At 34.2% G+C, this 19,628-nt stretch overlaps 2 protein-coding genes across 2 annotated transcripts in view; both read right to left on the reverse strand.

Moving 5' to 3' along the window:
• Positions 1-1,791, reverse strand: part of LOC126819281 (myosin-11) — a 44,818-nt gene extending 43,027 nt beyond the window's left edge. Inside the window, exon 1 of the mRNA XM_056100668.1 lies at positions 1,674-1,791. Within this exon, the coding sequence (XP_055956643.1) occupies positions 1,674-1,679 (6 nt within the window). The 5' untranslated portion in view covers positions 1,680-1,791. The remainder of the gene's footprint in view (positions 1-1,673) is intronic.
• A 14,073-nt stretch (positions 1,792-15,864) lies between these two features.
• Positions 15,865-18,715, reverse strand: LOC126819302 (spermatogenesis-defective protein 39 homolog). Its single transcript, XM_050547285.2, has one exon. It carries the CDS (start codon positions 18,708-18,710, stop codon positions 17,223-17,225), a length of 1,488 nt encoding a protein of 495 aa, XP_050403242.1. The 5' UTR covers positions 18,711-18,715; the 3' UTR covers positions 15,865-17,222.
• Positions 18,716-19,628: the final 913 nt, after the last annotated feature.

Genomic DNA, 19,628 nt, shown 5'->3' on the forward strand with positions numbered 1-19,628 from the left:
CAGCCATGTTTTAATCCTTTATACACATATAGGAGAGTAAATTTGGCTCCTAATATATTTAAATTCTGAACATAACTGACAGGTAAAATGATAATAAACTATTTTTTCTAAATGAGTATTTAATACTTGAAATAAAGTGCATGGTAAAATCCAAATGTTTTCATCTGTTGCAACTCTCAAAGTATATGTATTACCCACTCACTTAATATGAAAATCAAATGAAATGGGGTTTAACATCCTGTTCTGCTCCTACTGGGCTAATGAGGATGGACATACGCCATACAGTTGCCATGAGGGCAATTTGCCCGGACATCACTCAATATGGATCATGGATCCAAATTATTTTAAGGACTAGTTTATGGCAGTATTGGGGGATCCAAATTATATTTGGACCCTGTGTAGTGTAAGTGATAACATTAAACTTTGGGAACTCACATTCAAATATTTTCTGACTATTTCAACATTGTTTCACTTTAAAATATTTGAAAATATAGATTCGTCATTTGATTTGCAATAAACCAAGTTCTAAAACTTACAGGTATTGTCACTTTATCTAGACAGGTGCACTTAACCTTGTTGTCACTATAAACAAACTTATCTCATTTACCTATATGTATATATACATTCAAATAAAATACACTTTTCACCAGGGTCATTTTGTATCTGTAATGCTGGTCAATACTGTCTGTGAAATTATTCTATATTGAAATGTTTGAGTATTCAAAGTTTAATAATTTTTCAAAGCTATTAATCTGAATTTCTACCTTTCGTTTTTTTTTAATGTTAATTAAAACTAATAATGGTGTCTTCTTACATAACGATTTGACAAAAAGCTTCCCATGTTGATTTTGACTAAGTTCTTAAAAATATAAATGTAGCTTAAATATTGTGTTATTTCTGTTACAGCTGTCTTTTGGACATACAACTACGTAATAACTATTTCCCTAGTCTTTCTTTATTCAGTATTTTTAATAATTGTGGAATTATTCTAATTTGAAATATAGAGATCCACAAATTCAAATTTTATTCTTCCGTAACGTATACCACCAATGTATGTTTTCATCCCATTCTGATATTGTCATAATTATGTATAATTTACATGCCGTCCGAAAAGTGTGTTTTATCTAATAAATATCTATTAAAAATATGATTACTATCGCATCTTTAAACGTAAAAACAAAACAAGAAAAATAACACTGCAAAAATAGTAAAGAGTGCAACATTCATTAAGTCTATCTCATTATTCATCAGCGACTAATTCCTGACAAATTAACTTAGAAACCAATCTACAAAATTGTCACACCTAAATTAATTACCAATTACGGTACAACTAATTTTCTACATCACCATTACATACCCATTGTTCCAATATCAATTTGGTTAAAGATTCGAAATATTCCTGTTCATACACATTAGACATTTCTCTACAAAGATATACAGTAACGCACACTTGTTTTATGTTAGATATAGATAAATATACATACAGGATATATAATAAACTAACAATAATTCTTCTTATTATATCTCACAGTTTCCTAATATCTCCCTCCAACCACAATACAACTCATTATCACTACACATAATCAAAAAATATGTCACTCAGAATAACAAACATTTGAGAAACATAATCGTAAATTAGAAGGCATGGACACGTAAATTAAAACGTAACGTACCCTCATTTTTGACACAACACCGCTAAATAAGAATCCATAGTCAATATAATACTGTAGGTGAACACAAGATCATTGAATAGTCAGACCTCCACAAAGACCTGATAAGACAAACGGTGAGTGTACTGAAGTGTGGTATAATACATGTTGCAGCATGTTGTAGCTCAAGTACTCACAGTATTAAATCTATTTACTTCAATCAGTTTTACCTGTACTGTTTCAATATAGGTGTGCAAGTTATATTGTAAAGATTCATCAATATTCTAATTATCATAAATAAATACCCTACCTATAGAGACAATGGTCAATTAAAATAAGTAATATTGTAAAGATTCATCAATATTCTTATTATCATAAATAAATATCCTACCTATAGAGACAATGGTCAATTAAAATAAGTAATATTGTAAAGATTCATCAATATTCTTATTATCATAAATAAATATCCTACCTATAGAGACAATGGTCAATTAAATTTAGCAATAATTAACAGAAATAGGTAAATTAAATAAAATGGAGTTACTTCTTTGCTACCTGTAGAGACAATGGTCAATTAATGGAAGCAATAATTAACAGAAATAGGTATATTAAGTAAAATGGGGTATACTGCTTTCATTGTACTCTTGAGATTCATCAATATGCTTATTGTCATAACTAAATATGTCCCACCTGTGGAGACAATGGTCAATTCAAATGACTTAATTAATGGAAGCAATAATTAACAGAAATAGGTACATTAAGTAAAATGGAGTATTCTGCTTTCATTGTTCATACATGTACTCTTAATAAGATTCATCAATATGCTTATTATCATAACTGAATATCCTACCTGTAGAGACAATGGTCAATTAAAATGACTTAATTAATGGAAGCAATAATTAACAGAAATAGGTATATTAAGTAAAATGGAGTATTCTGCTTTCATTGTTCATATGCATATTATCATAACTTATATAGGCTTTGCCTGTTGTTCATTCCTTTTCAAATGAATAAAATATTGTTTAAACTAAATCATAACTAAATATCCTACCGGTAGCTGGTCAATTAAAATGACTTAATGGAAGCAATAATTAACAGAGATAGGTATATATAATAATTATTATAATTATAAGCAGGTTTCAATTCATCAATATTTTAATAATCATAAATAAATATTTATCCTTTTAGTAACAATGTTCTATTAAAGGACTTAATGGGAGCAATAATTAAAACATTAATTTTTGATTTGGCTAGATGTTAGCGGGTCCATAATTTTTTAGAAACTTCAAAGAATAATGTGAATCTAATGCTAGAGGGTGAACTGACAGGTGATGGTTAGAGGATCACATTCCTGAATAAATATTTCACTTTTAGCAAAAATATTCAATTAAAAGGACATTTAATCAATCAGTAATTAAAGCACGATTCTTAGCTAGAGTGGTAGAGGAGGTTCATTTATTTTTAGAAATAAGAAACAGAGGGAAATTGGGTTTAATGTCCATTTGACACAAACTAGATAATTTTGGGACTAACATATGGTACAATTTTATTTCAATAATTCGTTTGCGCATAGCGGTCTTTATATAATTAGCAGTTGGCTGAAACTGGAGGCCCTGAAGAAAACCCACGAGGTAGGGTACAGGGAATAATGTGATTCTGGTGATATAAGCAGACTGACAGACAAAGTATAAGAGAAAAACATTCCTGAATCCACAGTGATTTTTGATTATGGGTTTCGAAAAAGAGGACAGTACAATTACTTTACTAAGGCTGCACTTGTACAAGACAATAAAACTTTCCAAATAAACAGTGAGACAAACACGAGGGCACCACAGATAAAATAGCAAGCAATCAGAGAACTATTCGAGACAAACACAAGGATACCACAGATAAAATAGCAATCAATTAGAGAACTATATGAGACAAACACAAGGCCACCACAGACAAAATAGCAAGCAATCACAGAAATATAGAACATGCAATGTTTGGCATCTATAATACTCATCTTAATTATATTATTTAGGCCCTTATTCTAACTTGGTTCACCCTATCCATCAGTGGAGAACCGGGTCTGAAAATATTGGTTGCCAGGAAACAAAGGAGGCCCATCCATGAATACAATTCTATCATTTAATAAATTAAATTTTCAAAAAATATGTAAGTGGACAATAATAATTATCATAACCCCGTAAAAGAATTAAAGATTTATAATATTTTCATGATAATAATTTTTTTCTAATATTTATATATTTTTTGATAATTTATATTTTAGATATATTGTCTAATCTCTAAGGGGGCCCACTTCCTCAGGGGCCCACTTGCCATGACAACCTGGCGGGTCCGCCTCTGCTATCCATTCATAACACCATGTTGTATGGTAAATCAATGGTCAACAGTCTGTTTACTTTTCATTCATAAACTAACATCATTATAGGTCTACCATTACTTACTACACTTACAAAATATACTTTACAATGTCAGCTGGTCATGTCTTCATTCATAAATAACGTTATTATTTGTACACAAAGATATGTCTTGATGTATTTCAGACATTATTGATTACTTCTGTTAACCATGTAAACCTACATGATAATTAATATTATATAACTGTTTACAAATATAGGGTAAAACAAAAATATAATCAAACAGCCCACGTTTCCAGATCTATACACTTTTGCTTTTAAAATTGTATTTTTTTTTTTTTTTTTTAAATTAGTTTGTGCTAGTAAATAATTAAAGGGAATTAAATGGTATATGTATGTTTTTGATTTGTTTGCAATGTTTCCAGGCCTTGGGGGGTCACGGTGGCTAAGTGGGGAAGACGCTGGCTCGCTAGCCTGGAGGTCGGGTGTTCGATCCCTGCATTGGCCGAGAAAGTTCATCCAGATTTTCCGGCATGGTTTCCCCTTGTCACTAGTGCAGGATGGAGGGCCTGACAAGAACAGCTGTCTAGTCGTTTGGATGGGATGAAAAACTGAGGACCTTGGTGTTCACATAAAAGATCCCTTGGCAGTTGGAATTCGATAATACAAGGGTAGGCTATAGTGCTGCTGCCCGGGCAAAATTTCCCTCATAGCACACTGCATGACGTATGCCCGTCTTCATTAGCCCAGTTGGAGCAGAACAGTAGGACGTTAAACCCCCATTTCATTTCATTTCTCCAGGTCTTTCCGTATAGCTATATAAATCTTTATGAAACCTTCTGGTGTATAACTATAGATAGGTTTGGACCCCAGTCACACCACTGGTGTAAGGGCAAGGCGGAGACAGGCCAGGCCAGGAGGTTCAAATTCTCAGTGTTCACTTCACTATTTCGCAATGTCGTGGACTATGGCACATTGTGGGATTTTATATATATTAATTCCTTTAATTTTTTATCATTACTAATTCCCTTTTTTTAACACTTTCACTCATTTAGCACAATAATTTCACACTTTTTAGCACACACCAATTTTATCCTATTCAGCACATCATGTGCTAATATATATTAAACATACATTATGCAAGAGCTAACTCTGCCTATTGCATGTCTTTCTTTAGGCCTGAAATGTTATATAAATTATTAATTAGACATTAATTAACAAAACAAGACCATAATCAACGCTCGATGACATCAGATACTCGAGATTTTAGATTAGAACGGTTCACCATTTAAAAATTTATTTCAAAAAAGGGAAAGTGAGGCTAAGTCTCAAATATACCAGTGCCCTGGTTACCACTATGCACTCATCTTGTCAAAACTACAAACAGTGATAACGTAGCTCATAAGGAAGTAATCTGAATGAAATTTTCAATATTTTCATTTTACATTATCTATTTTTGAACTATTATAGCGAGAATGGTCAGCTCTTTATCTAAATCTTACATAATGTATCTTTAATAGTTGTTCTGTACCTCCTGCAGTTTTTGATCACATATAAAATACCGATTTGTACATGTTACGTTTTAATCAAAGTTTTACGAGGTGTAGAAAAAACCCAATAAATAATATATTATAAGTAGATATAATTAGTGGAGGAAGTGACTTCGGTAGCATATATTATCATATATTAAACTAACTGTGTCAATATTTGTTATATATCTTGTGTACTATGATATATTAAAACCTAACAACTTATAACAAGTCTTTAATCCGTTTTATCTTAAAGGGTCACTTGATCATTTCCCACAGAACAAGGGTGAAATCATCAATCATCTGATATTTGAAACAATGGTGAAATCATCTGATGTAGGGTGATGAAAACATCTGGTGTGGCTGATATAGGAAACAATAGTGAAATCATCTGATATCTAGGTAAAAATGGTGAAATCATCTGATATTTGAAACAATGGTGAAATAAATGGTGAAATCATCTGATATATGTAACAATGGTGAAAATATCTGAAACAATGGTGAAATCATCTGATATTTTAAACAGTAGTAAAATCATCTGATATTGGAAACAATAGTGTCCCAGCAGCACCATGGCTTTCGCATTAGAATTTTGCCCGACAGACATGTATTTTAGCTACATCAGATGAGCATGACATCTTTTTCAAAAAATAGGGCAATGCTTAGTATCATTACAATTTTCTTCTACACCTTGAACTAACTGTATTTATCATATATTTTTAAGATTGAATACTTTGTAATTCTAATTCTATGGCATATAAATTGACTGACAGGAAAGTTCTCATTCAAATTCTCCAGATACATCAAACAGAAATATAATAAAATCATGCCTGAAGAGAAGAAATTCCTAGAGGGAGGACCTGGTAGCGTAGTGAACCAAAATGGGGTTGCATGGCTTTTAAATGTTTAAACTAATGAACACATAATATTTGCAAATAATTAGGGGGTGGGCGTGGGGAGGAGGTACTGAAGCCCTATATATAAGGAGAGAAATAGGGCTTGACACAAACTAGGTCATTTCCAGACTAAAATATGGTTCAATTTTATTCCAATAATTCACTTTCGCATGGGATCTTTAGCTGTAAGAGGAAACCAGAGGACTCTGACACCCTGGACATGCTTCACCAAAACCCTAAGTTTAAATTGTCTATGTCTGTTGAATGTGAAGAACATTGTGTTGCCTGCCAACCATGTTATGTTTATATTAGGTAGTAGATTGTTGAAAGTAATAAAATCTATATTGATCTCTAACATGTGACAGATAATCTATATAGATTGACGGACATATATAATCTCCAGTATATCATGTCACACACAGTGGTGATTGTCACACGATGGCATGATAATGGGGAAAATTGTTTCATTGGCAATAAGTGTGGGGGAAATTGTTCAATGGCATTAAGTGAGGGGGAAATTGTTTCAGTAGCATTTAGTAGACCTAATTGGAATGGTAGTACATTGGTCACAATTTTATGAAATACAATTACTGAGTGACGTTTCGATTAGTCTTCTGAAGCCCAGTCTGATTAAAACACAGATCCTATTTCATTTCGTTTTTATACTTCAAAATTTCATCCTACTTGTCTTTACTACACTAGGATCTGGAAGAGTTGTTATATAACCCGCGTTCCTATCGATGTGAGGGATTAGCCAATGAAACGGTCTGGCGTGAGTTGCATGGAACTGTGGGTAACCCACTAGAAACATCAACGCTGATTGGTTAATCGAATGTCTAACGACACAGGGTCAAAAGCCACTCGTATGACCTCTGACGCAACCTCCCGTTACAAATGGTCAGATCTTCATGTAGTAGAGGCCATCAATAGTATCAAAAAAATGAAACGAAATATAGATCTGTATTTTAATCAGAATGTATGAAGCCATAACCTAGAGACATCTATAGTAGAAACTCAGTAAAAAAAACTATTGTATTCCAAAGAATTGTGATCTGTGTATGGTAATGGGGGAGTGAGCAGGCCAACCAAGGAGTTGCCAATTATATTAAGAATTTCAATCTATTTTCTCCTTTTACTTTATGTACTTTGTAAACTTGTAGGCCTAATAATTTAAAAAGGGGCTCCAAATTTGCAAAATGCACATAGCTCATAAAAATAAAATTATACCACAATATTTTTTTTAAAAAGATCAAGGGCAACAACTTTTAAAGTCATGAAATTTGATTGTTTGTTTCGTTGTCACGTTTAACATTCCCTGGACACAAACTAGGTCATTTTGGGACTAACACATGTTTCAATTTTATTTCAATAATTTGCTTGCGTGTAGGGGTCTTTAGCAGTGGGAGGAAACCGGAGGACCCACAGAAAACCAAAGCCAGATGACTCAATGACAGATATTATGATACAGCACGCACGCACGCACTAACCCTTCGACTGCCCCTCCCCCACCACACACACATTTCACTCAGTTTTTCAACATTATTAAGATCCACAACTGCAACACCTCAGATCACCCAACACAACTTTCGGAGAAAACAGGAGAAAATAGATCAGCATATATCTTGGTAATGGTAGATACTAGAAAATACAGCCACTGTTTACCACAGTAGTGGTAAAATTATGATTGACATTAAGACGTTCTTACTGCCTGAAGAAGACTTAAAACAGTGATTTACTAATGAAACAAAAACACATGCAATACATGTAGTTACGAGCATAAGTGAAATCAATGAGGTTTATAGTCTCTATCATCCAGAAAAATATTCTACGAATATTAGTCTGGATGCGTTATCAACATCTGAGAATAATAGGTCATTGGTTAGATTAACTGGTCTTTTACATTAGCATAAAGTCTAAGGAGGTAACTAGTCCTAAAACAAAATGTTGACCCCATGAAATTAATTTAGGAATGCCATTTCAGAAAGCCCTTTTGACTGCATTTGCCAATATCTATGTTTTTTTAATTAATCCTAATTCGTTGTCACGATTTATGTTTGTTTATAGCAATGAAAGAAATGTGGGATTTTTTGCGGGAAGGGGCGCAACTCATACTTGACTTGGCCAAAGATACTGGATAATCAACCACATAAAACAAACTCCCGGTTACGCATGGGTAGTGGAACTTTTCCTCAAATATTGACAACGTTCCCAGAAGGTTCTGGGTGACCGAGACTATGAGGTTTAGTGACCATGACTGTGTATATTGTATCTATCTTTTCATTTACAAACAGAAAAATCTCAATTACAGTGTCATTACAGCTACAATTAGCAGTTGGGTTTGAAAATCTAAGAATGGCACCAAGGTCACATGAACATATAAAAAAAACCTTGGCAGTTGGAATTTGAAATAAAGAGTAGGTCATTGTGCTGCTGTCCAGGTAAAATTTACCTAAAAGCACACTGCATGCCCTATGCCTGTCTTCATTAGCCCAGTCGGTGTAGAAAAGTAGGACGTTAAACCCCATTTACTTTTGATAACCTACACTTTGATCACACCTTTACGACTGATAGAAATACCATTCCTCACGTTGCCATCATCCTTTAAAGAAATCCCAATTATAATCACCTTGAAGGTGGTTGAACTGACCTGTACAGATACCCTGATACCCTATTCAACGACCCCTATTATTAAACAATATAGATCATTAAGATATAATATCATAGAGGATTAATATATATTACCTCAGATTACTGCTAAATCTCCTGGGTTAATCCTGCTATCTCAGAATTTAAAGAATGTTCTTAAACCTATATGATATACAAATCCTCTTTGATCTGTGAATTATTTAATGCCAAATTCTTCATCTAAATACTCACAAATATCCAACCCATACCATATGATTTAGATTATAAGGTCCGTTACTAAGTCAAGTGAAAATGACATGGGGTTTAGCGTCCTACTGTTCTGCTCCAACTGGGCTAAGGAAGACGGGCATAAGCCACGCAGTGTGCTATGAGGGAAATTTTACCCGGGCAGCGGCACTATGGCATACTCTTATATCGAATTCCAACTGCCAAAGGATCTTTTACGTGCGAGCCAATGTATACACTAGACCTCAATTCCTCATCCCATCCAAACGACTAGACAGCTGTCCTTGTCAGGTCCTAGCTCCGTCCTGCACCACTGACAAGGGGAAATCACGTCCGAAAATCACGGTGAACTAGGGTGGGGGTGGGGGTGGTAGATGCAGCAATACTCTTAAAACTGCCCAGCATGGCAGTGGGATTCTGTAGAAGTGCTGTAAATATATATCAAAACCTGGTATTTGACATGACTATAATGCCAACTATTGTATGATTTAACTCATTCTCGAGATCTACTATTTGCTACACATGTTATTGTCCTGATACTATACAAGATGTGTATAAGAATTACAATAACTATATAGCCAACTAACCGTTTACCACACTTATTATTAATCATGATTCTAATTAAAGTCTTACCTCAATCTGATTAAAACACAGATCCTATTTTGTTTAGTTTTTTATAGTTCAAAATTTTGTTTTACTTGTCTTTACTACACTAGGATCTGGAAGAGTTGTTATATTACTGGCGTTTTGGTTGATGTGAGGTATAAGCCAATCAAACCGATGACTTTTTGGTATGCCATGCACGGAACTGTCGGCAAACCACTAGAAACGTCAACGCTGATTGATTAATCAATGTCTGACGTCATATTATAGGGTCAAATGCCGCTCTTACGACCCTTGACACAACCTTCCAGTACAACTTCCAGTATAAAAAACGAAAAAAAATATAGATCTGTATTTTAATCAGATTGGTCTTACCTCAACTTCAGACACTATTCAAAACATAAATGGAATTTTCAAAACTCAATAATAGTCAATAACACTTACTGTGATTCATCCCAGAGGTATTAATTATAAATGTTTCTTAAGTAGGGTTTTGGCACCCAAAGTCTAAAGAGAGCCCATATTCATATATAGTCATTGCTGGTCATAAAACACTTATATAGATCTATATGGGGATCTTATATACTATAGTAGACTATATTGTTATACTGTATGTCAACAAATCTTGGTTATTATAAGGTGATATATCAACAATTAAACATTCACTACATACACAATTTATAGCTTTATTACTACTTGTACTGGTCTAATATACAAAAATATCATACAAGAACAGTAAGGATTGTCTATCACTCTTGACCCTCTACTTCTAAAGTGTCTAGTTCTTTGGAGGGTATAAAAAAAACAAAACGAGGTCTGAACTCTGATGTATACTTGTAGATATATTACAACTTTTATGTACAAATAATGTCATATAGGCAAAGGGATGAAATCTACATGAGATTGAGATGTGTTGATTTCCGTCTGGGATAACCTTTGTTTGACCATGACCAGAAAAGACATCTGCTTTGAATGATTAACAATGTATAATTCCCGGTACAGGAACACAAATTTAAAAAAAAATCAGGAGTGCCACTGACACCGACAAAATAACCACTGACATTCTGTCACAAAACTTGCATATTTAAGTCTTCAAAAAACATAAAATGGAACTACCCACAAAAGCACCATTTTCAGAACCTTGTGTTGCAGGACCATAAGACCCCTCACCCCGACCCCATCAGGCTATTGAACTACAAAAAATCTGTTTCCATGTGGATTCCCCCCTTAATATCATTTATCTTAATTCCCAGTTTTAATGGCCCACATCCTATAATATCAATTAATGTAATTCACATTTTGACGGCATGTCTCCTTTCGGAATCCTACATACATGATCAAGCCTGGAAATAAGGCACCTGTCACAGGCATTGTCAGGCATAATTCATGATTTGTCAGGCACACAATCTCTGGTGCCTGTCATTTTGTCCGGCACTGATTTGTCTTTTATTTTGATATTATTAATTATTAAGTTGAAAATGTCAGGTACTATTTCATTAGTGCCTGACAATTTGTCAGGTACATATATCTAAAACCGTTATTTCCACACCTGCATACATGTTCACCACTGAAGGCACTTACAATATACAGTTTGTATATATCAAACGTTCCTATGACTAAAATTAGCATTAAACAGTTGATTTAAACAGAATTTATTTAACAAATAATTACATATTATATACAATACATAATAAATTATTTGGATTGAGAAACAAAGAGAGAGAGAGAGAAATGGGGTTTAATGTCCACTCGACACAAACTAGATCATTTCTGGACTAACATATGGTTTAATTTTATTTCAATATTTCCCTTGCGCATAGGGGTCTTTAGCAGTGGGAGGAAACCGGAGGAACTGGAGAAAACCCACAAGGTTGGACAGGCGACCCTACTCTGTGTCACGTACAACCGGGGATTCGAACCCACGCCAGTTGGCTCAATGACAGGGCTTATGATACAGCACGTACACGCGTGCTAACCATTCGGCCATCCAGCCCACCTTGGGAAACAAACTATAAAGCTTATATTAATCTGACTCTATTAAACAGTTGAAGGTTTGATCTGAATATAAAAGATCTTATTTTTTATTCACTTGATTAACTTTCTAAAAGTTCAAAGATATCATTAGGTGAGTTAATAACAGAGCAGTTCAATGATTAAAAGATTAAAGGGTTTCTTTACTTTGTTATTATAGATAAAAATCATATCACTGACAATATAATCTTATGGTATAATCGTACATTTGTATAACCACAGGGTTGAGAAGGTGCCCCCTATCTCCAAGCCACATACACTCAGACCGAGGCGTGGTTTCCCCTTGTCAACGGTGCAGGCAGGAGGGCCTGACAAGGACAGCTGTCTAATTGTTCGGATGGGATGAAAAACCGAGGTCCCGTGTATACATTGGTGTGCACGTCAAAGATCCCTTGGCAGTTGGAATTCGATATAAGAGTAGGCCATAGTGCCGCTGCCTGGGCAAAATTTCCCTCATAGCACACTGTATGGCGTATGCCCGTCTTAACTAGCCCAGTCTGAGCAGAACAGTAAGACGTTAAACCCATTTGATTTCATTTCATTTCTCACATCGAGGATGAAAATCACGACCGTAAGCCAGAGGTGACCAGCCAGCTTAAGCTCGAAGTGTATCTCTCTAGACCACTAGGCCATCCCAACACACAGCGATTTTGAACTAGCTTAAATACAGTTTGGCCCCCAAAAAAACAGAACCCATAAATTTTTTTTATTAAATCCTCAAACAAATGTGTTTGAGTAATTGACAAGCTTGCTCAACTTATGCATGTTTGCCTCCATTGCCGCGGAGGCAACTTGGAGTATAGTTTGGGAACAACAGGACTTTAATGCAAAGCCACCAAGGATTTAATATAAAAATTTTATGGGTGCTGTTTTTTTGGGGGGGTAACCCTGCCTCTGAAGAGGGGCTATTAACTGTCTTGTGCCAAACTTATCGTTAACAGATATGGATTTATTTCCTATTTTATCTTTTCTCAACTTACTAATCACTTTCAATCAAACATGTCGTTTTTCAAGGTGTCAAGAAATATACTTTTTATAAAAAAAATAAGTTTTCATGTTGTACTAATTGACCTAATTAATCCCCGGGGAATCTATCTTGAAATATATACAAATACAAAGTTTCAATATTGTACTAAATGACCTAATTAATCACAGGGAACTTATCTTGAAATACATTGTATATACAAATTCTAGCACAATATTTATTAAGCCTTTTCTTTCACACTTTGGAATATTTGAATAACTCGTATATTTTCAGATGGCTATATCTATATATAAGGATTAGGCTATACATACACCTTTCATGATGAAAGACTAAACTAAAAAAAAAAGTCAAAATAAAAAAAACAACTTACAAAAGAAAAAATAAGTAAATCTTAATTTTTATAGTTCTAGTTCTAATACTAATCTTATTAGATCTTGACTGAAGTAAATAGTGCCTTCACTCCTTCATAGAAACTAGACCAAATAGTATTTGTGGTCAGGGATGAATGAAGAGATTATTTCAATGGTATATTGAGTAATTGAACTGAACTGGAAATACACAGGTCACCATTCTATGCCTATGCATATTCCTGAAGCAATGGCCCGAGAAATTCCTCTCAGTGGGATTATTAGGTCTAATCAAACGAAACACAACACAGCGAGGAGTATATGTTCCTATGGAATACAACTGTTTAGTATTGAGCAACGTTTCGATTTGGCTTTTATTATAGTCTATATGAATGAATAGGTCTTGTTGATCACCCTTTTACTTACTAACACTATTTATAGAATAACATTTACTGGTTTATTAACATGTAACGTTTCGACAATGATACCCTCGTCGTCAGAGAGTATCATCGTCGTTGCATGTTAAAAAACCAGTAATTTTTATTCTATAAATAGTTAGTGTGTTATTACTGTTCAATAACTAAATGTCACTTAACGAAACACCCTTTTACTATTGGTTAGTAATGGTTACGTTGTACCGAAGAAGAAATGTTAGGCTACAACTTCTGTTTTAGGTCATCATATATCGTTAAATTCAATTTCATGTGTTGTCTAAAGACATCGTTAAATGTTGGTGTAGACAGAATGCTAGACTAAAACTGACGAAGAACTTAGTTTGAAAGTTGCTGCAACAATTATAAACCATGATCGGGCCTAAAATATTCCTTATTCCATAGAATAGTAATTGAAAATTCTTACCTGGAAGGCGTAATCCCACTTCATATTAGGTAGAACTACAGTTACCATCCGTTATGTTAGAAGCACACCCCCTTCGAACCAAAAGAACTCTATTCTCTCGTTTGACCTTGATTGTCACTACTTTCCCGCCATTTCTAAGTATTGCGAGTGAGCATTCAACACGTGACCTGAAGATTGCTCAAGTTCAAGCTATTTAATTATTAGCGTGACTTATTTTGCCATGTTGCTATACCTTGTTTGTTTCATTCTGAAAATGTTGCTTGGACACTGGTATTTCCAAAATTAGGAAGAAAACAACAGAGAGAGAGAGAGAGATCCATGCAACTGAACTAGATAATTTCGGGAATACCACAGTGCAGTAGTGACCTGTGCGCATCTTTACCAGGTGATTTCGGTACTATAGTATTCAGTAATTCAGTTGTGCTCAGGTGTATACAGAATTTGAAGGAAAACAGGAGTAGGCGTACCTACAAAAAAAATGGTAAGGTAAAGCATGGACCTTATTATAAGGTCCACGGGTAAAGCTTTACTGATTCTGAAATCGCTCCCATTTTAGAAAAAATCATTTATGTCAGATCCCACCCCCACCCCCAGCGATGAAGCCTACCCTGTCCGGAAATCTAGTTTATTACTGGCAATGGCATACACAGGACCTGGGTTTTTTTTTTTTGTCCCGTCCAAATGACTAGACATTTTACCATGCCAGGACCTCCCCTTTCTGCACCATTGACAGTGTTAGATAGAGCTGCTCGTCATACCATGGTTTACTAAATGGTTATCTATCCCTTTTTTTTATTTTTATGTATTAAATATATCAAGACATGATTCCATATTTCAGATCATTTTTTTATTAAATAACAAGATAATATTATAGAAAAAAAACATTAAAGCTAATTTAAAATATAACATTTATAAACATTATATTATGTTTTATTTTCTTTTTAAAGGAGCAGTCCCAGATATACGTTTAATAATAAAAAAAAAGAGATAAATGGGATTTAATGTCTACTCAATGCAAACTAGGTCATTTTGGGACTAACATATGGTTCAATTTTATTTCAATAATTTGCTTTAGCAGTGGGAGGAAATCTTAAGTAAAGATAAAATCCAAATTTTAGTAGATACTTCAATTTTGATTGGTTAAGCACTAAAATCAACCTAATATTATCCAAACAAATTACTAAAATTTGGATTTTATCTTAGTTAAAATTTCCCGAAACAGGCCCCTGGTTAATTTGGGGTTCTTGTCAAATGCAACTATCACAAGCTCTGTGATACTTTTCAAAGAAATACAAACTTTCAGTTTCCATGTGGGGTTGGACATTAAGTCAATATACTGGTTATGGTACATGTAAGTGATCATCATGATTATCAAGCCACTCTTACAACTGAACAATGATATTTCTTAAATGAGTTACATAACCAATATTAAGGAAATCTAATTTTTTCAAATAAAATTTAACAATTTTGGTATATTGTTAATATGTGTAAAGTTAAATTGACTTTCAGTGATGTTGTCCTGTGAAATCTGGAATTGCCCCTTTAACAATTTTCTTATACATTACATGTAGTACCTTAGCAATATTTTAATAAATTCAATGAATATGCATAGTATAAATTGGATTGGGTAAAAAAAAAATCACTTCCAATTATATCTTATTACCTGACAATTCAGTTGTTTGTTTTTAATTTTACGGTACTCTAGGCATATGTACTGCCTGAATGGCTACAATTGTGAATTTAAGACTTGAATGACTGGACTCACTCTTGTCAACCATATAGAGTCCTGATTGGGTATTGTGGTTATACAGGCTCCCAGTTTGGCCCAGTTCTTTGGGCATTGGACTTGCTTAATGTCTCTGGTTACCCCTATTCATACAGAACCTATTCATAGAGAACCTGTTTTATTAAATTATCTTCTGTGGGTCTACCTTTTTACTTATAAAAATTTCAAGGCTTAGATCACTTGTACAGCATCATGCCAAAGGGCTTGAAGAATAATGGATCTATTAATAAGCTCTTTTGGATAATCTAGTACCTAGTTACTGCAAATTGAATACAAATATTTAAAAAAAAAATAAACAAAAAACAAAAAAAGATCACTTGTAAAATGAACCCATGACAACAATATTCAAAAACATTTTTTTTTAAGTACAGGTAAATGGAGTAGGCTATATTAACCGAGTGTTGCTCTTATCTAACCAGGGGTGGATCCAGAGAGAAGGGGGGGGGGTGTCCAAACCCCACCCTGTTCAGCAACAAAAATAAAATTGTAAAACAACACTTTATGAGAACGTGCAACGGTGTGCTTTATCCTTTATCATCAGATGGCGGGACGGAATTGACAATGAAAGCGCGAAATAATGATATAGACATGTGTGATATCATTCACAATTAATGCTTTGCATCAATGAAATGTGTATGTATGCCTACGTAATTTAGAGACGATGATGGCATCACGCATTGTCAACTGTCAAATTTCCATAACAGGAGCCTGCCATACCCCCTCCTGCCAAAATTCCTGAATTTACCCTTGCTAACAAATAAATAATAATTTGGTATAATGTGAGACTAAAACTTTGCAGTTTCATAACTACTATATAAGTGGAATGCTGCTTTCAGATCTGGATTTAATTTCCATCGAATCGAATAAAAACTTACAAATATTAAATCTGTATTTAAACATACATTATGCAAGAGCTAAATCTGCCTATTACAGGTCTTTCTTTAAGCCTGAAATGTTATATAAATTATTAATTAGACATTAATTAACAAAATAAAGACCATAATCAACTCTCCGTGGCATCGGATACTCAAGATTTTAATTATTTTAGAACGGTTCGCTATTTAAAAATGGGAAAGCGAGGCTAAGTCTCGAATCTACCAGTGCCCTGGTTACCACAATTCACACATCTTGTCCAAACTACAAACAGTGATACCGTGGATCAGAATGAAGTAATTTGAATGAAATTTTCAATATTTTCATTTTACATTATCTATTTTTGAGCTAGTATAGTGAGAACTGCCAGCTCTTTATCTAATCTCCTATAATGTATCTTTAAGTAAAGTGGTCACTTGAGAATCATGTTATCATGGTTGACTTAAAACTATAGAATTTTTCTTGGCTACTTCGGCCCTAAGTTCTAAATCATCAATAAAATTCAAATATTTATGTAAAAGATCAAGAGGAGCATTATGTTTATTTAAGATATTGACAACTTTATCCCAACCAATTGCTGATTTCATCTTGGTTCCTCCAAACCAACTCTTTGTAGTAAGCAGTTCTTCAATGGTTCTCCATTTTTGTAATCTTGCCTGAGCTCCTAGTGCACAGTACAGAAATTGTTTATCACAGATGTGATGCCTTTTTCGAATGGCGACTGGACTGGCCAATGAATTTTCACTTAAATGATAATGATATAAACAACAATAATATAAGGTAGTAATAAGTGGCATTTCAAATATTGATCTTCTTCTAGGAATGTTACGGAACATTTGATTCCTGCCACTAGCCTCCTCTCTGGCATCTGATTCTTCGATGGGTGATTGTCTTTCTAAAAGATCTATATGTTCAGCCACTAGTGATGCTTCTGATGCAAGCTGTTGGTCCATACTGAAGTGACTCCTTAAAACATTACGTAAAGCACTTGTTTTGGAGGTACCTAATGTCGAGTTCGAGGCTACTTTATACTGTAACATGGCTGCTTCTTCCGTTCTGCCGGTCATTTCCAACATCATAGACAGTTCTTGGTAATCTAACTTGGTCCGTAAGTAATTTAAATAGTGATTTAATGCGACAGGCCTTCTGGATACTTCAAAATTAAATATTGATGCCTTTACAGTTCTCTTTAGAAATAAAACGGTCGCTATTATACAGTTACCATCATGCACTTTTACCGATTCGTCGATCAACGCTAATTTATCATCTAAAGATTTGTAGAATTCTAAAGTACATGCCTCCCCTTTCAGCATTCTCTTAATGGTATTCTCTACTGGTAATTTGGACCAACGATCACGCTTTGCCCGTAAATTGATTCGCTGTAAAGTTTGTATTTCTGCCTGTAACTTATTTATGTCAGTAGACCCAAACGATCGATTTGACTCTAGCTGCACAACTTCTTCAATGCTTGGATCACTCACTCCTCTACTTAAATTCTCACTAAGTGAAAATGGCTTAAACGTTCCTCCACTGCTAAGTGACCGACTGTGTGTCAATAATGCTTTCACTGGATTTGTGTTCTTGGTTACAGAAAGTGTACTGGCAGCTAGCCTGGGTGATGTGTAAGAAGGGGTGCCAAGATTGTCAAGGTTCACCTTGGGTTCTGAAGAAGTTGAGGAACCCGGAAATGTTTTGGACGGCGGTACTGGTTCATCATTCCAACCGATTTCGTCAATGTCGTTTTCAAAGTCTTCATCTTTCAGGTCATTAAGGATGATTTTCTTTGCTCTGTCAAAACTGACATCGTCGTCGAATATATTTTTAGTTTTTCGATGAGAATTGGTAGATTCTTGATTTTCCCAAGGGTTTTGTTCGGAATCAGATTCACTGGAAAGAATACCTCGCCCAGATGCCGCCATCTTTGATTACATCTGATCACGTGATATCTATTTTTAGAATTAGTCACAAACGAAAGGAAATGTTCCATAGAACTGGTCCATACTGAATAAATTATAGATTATTGTTGAAATTGCCATTCTAATGAGAAGTTCTTTCAATCATTGGGAAATTTACCAATTTTAAGTACGGTACTCTGTAATGATTACATCTGAATCGTTGCATAAACGCATAAGGGAGACAACTCCGGTTTTCGTTCTAAAAAGAATAATCATGTCAGAAAATATTTTAGGTATTTACCTTTTTCATAAGAAAATTAAAAGAGAACATTTTCTGCTCATAGCATGTCAAGACTTAATATGCATGTATTTTCGGTTATCAGTTGGATGTGGAGGGTCGTAGTTTTCTAAATCCATCTCAAGAAAGAAATTTTGATTCAACCTTGCAGCAATTAAAAACACTTAAAACATTTAGCAAACATTGGTTTACAATCCATTAAAGGTGAAGTATGTAAAAACTAAATCTGCCTGTTGCAGGTTTTTATTTTGGCTTCAAATATTATATAAATTATTATTTAGACATTTATTCACATTACAAGTCTATAATCAACTCTCTAGATCATCGGATAGTGGAGATTTAAACAGACTGAAATATGACTGCTATTTTATGATATTTTAAAATGAAGAAACAACTTGAATTAACAAGTGCCATTGCTACGTTAAAATTCAATCTATCAATCTATGCCACTTTAAACAGTGATAACCTCGCTCAGAATAAATTCATTTGAATGAAATTTTCAGTATATTCATGTTTCATTATCTATTTTTGAACTATTATAGTAAGAATGTCCAGCTCTATCTAAATCTTACATAATGCATCTTTAGGGGGTAAATTCTTGTTAACTGCTTTCCCAATGGAAACTATCATGCAAGTTAATAGGA

The sequence above is a fragment of the Patella vulgata genome, chromosome 4, assembly GCF_932274485.2.
Source record: "Patella vulgata chromosome 4, xgPatVulg1.2, whole genome shotgun sequence".
In the NCBI taxonomy this organism is placed as follows: Eukaryota; Metazoa; Mollusca; class Gastropoda; family Patellidae; genus Patella; species Patella vulgata.

Excerpts from the sequence above, each read along its gene's own strand:
- LOC126819302 (XM_050547285.2), bottom strand. The coding sequence starts at position 18,710 with ATGGCGGCATCTGGGCGAGGTATTCTTTCCAGTGAATCTGATTCCGAA.